At 45.3% G+C, this 3,882-nt stretch overlaps 1 protein-coding gene across 1 annotated transcript; it reads right to left on the bottom strand.

Annotated features, from left to right (window-relative positions):
- Window positions 1–2,006: 2,006 nt before the first annotated feature.
- On the bottom strand, window positions 2,007–3,020 carry LOC128894829 (uncharacterized). Its single transcript, XM_054156844.1, has one exon. The coding sequence runs from the start codon at window positions 3,018–3,020 to the stop codon at window positions 2,007–2,009; it is 1,014 nt and encodes a 337-aa protein (XP_054012819.1).
- Between the last annotated feature and the right edge of the window lie 862 nt (window positions 3,021–3,882).

The raw sequence follows: 3,882 nt of genomic DNA, 5'->3' as shown, positions 1-3,882 counted from the left end.
GCTCGTAACACGTGCATTCATATATGGCTACTACTTCAGCCTGGTATACTGTGTCATATTTCCCAAGCTGTTTGAAGCCTTCGTTCGGTAGGCCTTTCCCGCAGTACCAGCCTGCGCCGGAGAGGTTCTCTTTTCTAGAGCCGTCCGTATACCATACTATGTCGTTGTTTTGATGTAGCGTGGTAGTGTTCCATGTTTCTCTGGGATCAATTTTGGTTTCATATCTTTTTTCGAATATGTATTCTGTGATTAGTCTGTCCTTTGGCATCAGATACATGTCTTTAATTGATTCATTGCCATTCTGTTGGATTATCTGGCTGTGGCCTCTACCGGTATCTTCCCAGTGGCTCCAGCCGTGTAATTTCATGGCTGTCTTCATTGCTAGTTCTTTTATTTTAACATCTAGAGGGGGACAGTTGGTTACTATCTCTAACGCCCTTGACGGTGTGGTTTTTAGTGTACCGAAGGTGCGTCTTAAAGCTGTGCCTTGTATGCTATCCAGTTTCGTGGTGGCTGTGATCATGTTGGATGTTTGCCACCAGACGATATACCTGAAAGTTATTATCGGTACTATGATTGCTTCGTAGATCCATTTGGTTTTTGTGGGAGTCATGCCCCATGTTGGACCTAGTATTCTGCATAGAAGGTTGAGGTTGTTTTTTTGCTGCTGCAACTTTTAAAAAGACATGTTCTCTCCAAGTCAGTTTCTCATTTATTGTCACTCCCAGATACTTCACTTTCCTAGTGGTTTTTAGTTCTTTGTTGGCGAATTTTAGTGTGTCTAGGTTGGGTCTCTTTTTATTTCCTTGTGAACAACCCATTCTCCATTTTGTCGGGGTTGATTAACAGACCTACTGATTCGCACCACTCTTCTAGAGCTGTTAGTGCAGCTTGAATTCTTGTTCTTATTTGGGTCATGTTCTTTCCTTCTGCCATAAAGACCACGTCGTCCGCACAGGCCATTACCTTGACGTTATTGTCTTCGAGGACGTACAGGAGACTGTCCACTGCCATGCACCATAGTAGTGGTGATAGTATTCCTCCTTGTGGGCATCCTCTTCGGACACTGCCTTGGATCGTAGTTTCGCCTCTGCTGCTTATTAATTTGCGATTTTTTAGCATGTGTTCGATCCATCTTATCAGACATGCTTCCACTCCGAATTCGTGGAGGGCCTGTACATTACCTCCGTTGATGTGCAGTTGAACGCGGCTTCTATGTCAATGAAACATGCCACTACTATTTCTCTCTTGTTAATGGCTGTTTCCATGAAGTTGACTATTTTGTGTAAGGCCACTTCTACCGAGTGGCCGACTCTGAATGCGTTCTGGGCTTTGTGTAGCGGCTTCGTGTTTAAGTTTGTGCTTTTTATGTGTCTATCTACTAATCTCTCGGAAAGTTTTAGTATTGTAGACATTAGACAGATTGGTTTGAAGGCTTTTGCCGCTGTGTAGTCATCTTTACCCGGTTTGGGGAGGAAGACTACTTTTGTTCCTTGCCAACTGTTTGGTATTATACCTAGAGCTAGGCTAGTTCTGATGATTTTTGTCATGTAGATTCTTGCTATCTCGTTCGTTGTTGTCATCTTGCATGTTTTTGGGTATATCTCATCCGGACCGGGGGCTTTGTATGGTTGGAATGTGTTTACAGCCCATTTCAGTTTCTCTTGATTTATGATTTTGTTGGCCGTGTTCCAGTCAGCCGGTTGGTTGTACTCTGTATTGGAATCGTTTGTTTCTTCTGTTGTATCTTCGCTTGTAGTTAATTCTTGGAACCCTGGGAAGTGGGTGTTCATTAGGGTTTTTAAAATTTCATTATTGTTGTTTGTAAAAGTCCCTTCGGCATTCTTTAGGGTGCCTAGTGCTTCATGTAGTTTTGTTTCAAGTAATTTGTATAGTCTTGCTGTTTCTTTTGCCGAGTTGAAGCTGGCGCAGTATTTCTTCCAGCTGTTTCTTTTGGCTTTTAGTATGTTGGTTGTTAGAGTTTTCTTGGCTTCTTTTACTCTGGCCTATTTGCTTGGATCGTGTTTATTCCTTCTAGCTATTTTAGTGCGATTCTTGATGAGCTTTTGTTGGTCCGCTATTTCTTCGCTCCACCAAGGTATGTCGATTTTTATTTTGCACTCCTTTTCTTCGGTGCTGTTCTCCCAAGCTTCGGCAATAGTTGTGGTTAGTGCCTCGGCTGCATTGCTTAGTTCTATGCTATTGCTGCTGTATCTCGATGGAAGATTGTTGATCTTTGTGACTATTTCCTCCAAGAATTCAGTCCATCTGGTTTTTCTTAGGTTTCTTCTGCTGATTGGTGTTCTTGTTGTTGGCTCCTCTGTCTCAAAGGATATGTATCTATGGTCGGAGAGGCTGTCTTTACTTAACACTCTCCACTTTCTTATTCTATAATACATTTCTTGTGTGCTGTAGGTTGCATCTAGTACTTCTTCTCTTGTTCTTGTTACAAATGTCGGGGTGTTGCCTCTGTTGTGGTATATTAGGCCGAATTCGTCTAGGAATTCCACCATTCTGTTGCCTCTGGTGTTGGTGTCAGTGCTATCCCATCTAGCGTGTCTTGCGTTTATATCGGCTCCAATAACTGCTTTGATGTTCTTTTCGATACACGATTTTAGTATTTCTCTGCGTTTGTCACCTGGGGGTGATTCTGTGGCAATCCATGATAGGTAGGTTGCTATGGCGAGCCATCTGTAGTTTTCGTGGCTGTCATTGTTCGATGAGCTGGGGCTTGTGTTTGGATTCTTACATTCGAAGGCCACTACAGTGTTATCCCTGTCACTTAGGTGTAGGATCAGTGTGGCCTCGAGTCCCTTTCGTGTGAGAATGCAAGTTCTCATTTCGCCATCGTTTGTCGGTGTGTGTATTTTACCCGCTAGTCCAAGGCTGGGCGCATTGTGGCATACCCAGGGTTCTTGGATTAGGGCTATGTTTGCTTTTATTCTTCTCATTGTTTCGACTAGGGTGGCTGTCGCCCCCTTTCTATGTTGTAGGTTGATTTGTATGATTTTGAGTGTCATGTTGTTTCGGTTTTTGGGTTTTGTGTATTTGTGTTCTAGTTTATTCGAATGTTTTTTGTTAGTTGATATGGTTGTTCCCCGTGTTTCGTTGGTAGGCTAGGTTAGCTTGCTGTGTGTTGTGATAATTGTTCTTCGTTTTATTTCTTCTTTTGTTCTTCATCTCTTTTCTCGTCTTTTCTTTTTATTTTATGGCTTTCTTCCTTTTTGACTCTCGCTTTCCTTTAGGGGTTTGTTTGCGTTGCCTAGCTAGCTCAGCTAGCTAGATGTATGTCGGATAGAGGGGATGTATGAGGTGATGGGTCCTTCTATCCTCTTCCTCGCCGTTGATGCCAGTGAGATAGTTTCTCTTTTTGGGAATGAGTTCTGGCTCGTTGGCGTGGTCGAGAGCGTGATTGGCCCCTCTGTTATGCGGATGACACCCTGCTTTATGCGGAGGGGGAGAACTGGAGAAGGACCAGGGCACTCGCGCAGAACGCCCTGGACTGCGTGGTTGGTCGGATCGGACGGATGGGGTTGATGGTGGCGGTCGGGAAGACCGAGGCGATATGGATGTATGGGTCGCCTCGGGGCCGACTGTCGCCGCCACCCGAGAGTCATCTCCGGATCTGGATTGGTGAAGCCTACGTCGACGTCAAGCCCAGTATGCGTTACTTGGGTCTGACGATCGACAGCTGCTGGCGCTTCGAAGATCACTTCGACCTCCTTGCCTCCCAAGTAGAGAAGACAGCTACTCTAGGGTGGCAGCTGCCGAACATCGGGGGGGGGGAGGGGGGCAAACGTGAAGGTGCGTCACCTCTACATGGGGGTGGTGCGGTCTATAGCCTTGTATGGAGCCCCCGTCTGGTCCCGCTCGCTCGGGGGC

This window comes from Hylaeus anthracinus, unplaced genomic scaffold (assembly GCF_026225885.1).
Source record: "Hylaeus anthracinus isolate JK02 unplaced genomic scaffold, UHH_iyHylAnth1.0_haploid 0, whole genome shotgun sequence".
Classification (NCBI taxonomy): domain Eukaryota; kingdom Metazoa; phylum Arthropoda; class Insecta; order Hymenoptera; family Colletidae; genus Hylaeus; species Hylaeus anthracinus.
Note: the sequence above shows the minus strand (reverse complement) of the source record. Positions and strands in the feature narration are given on the sequence as shown.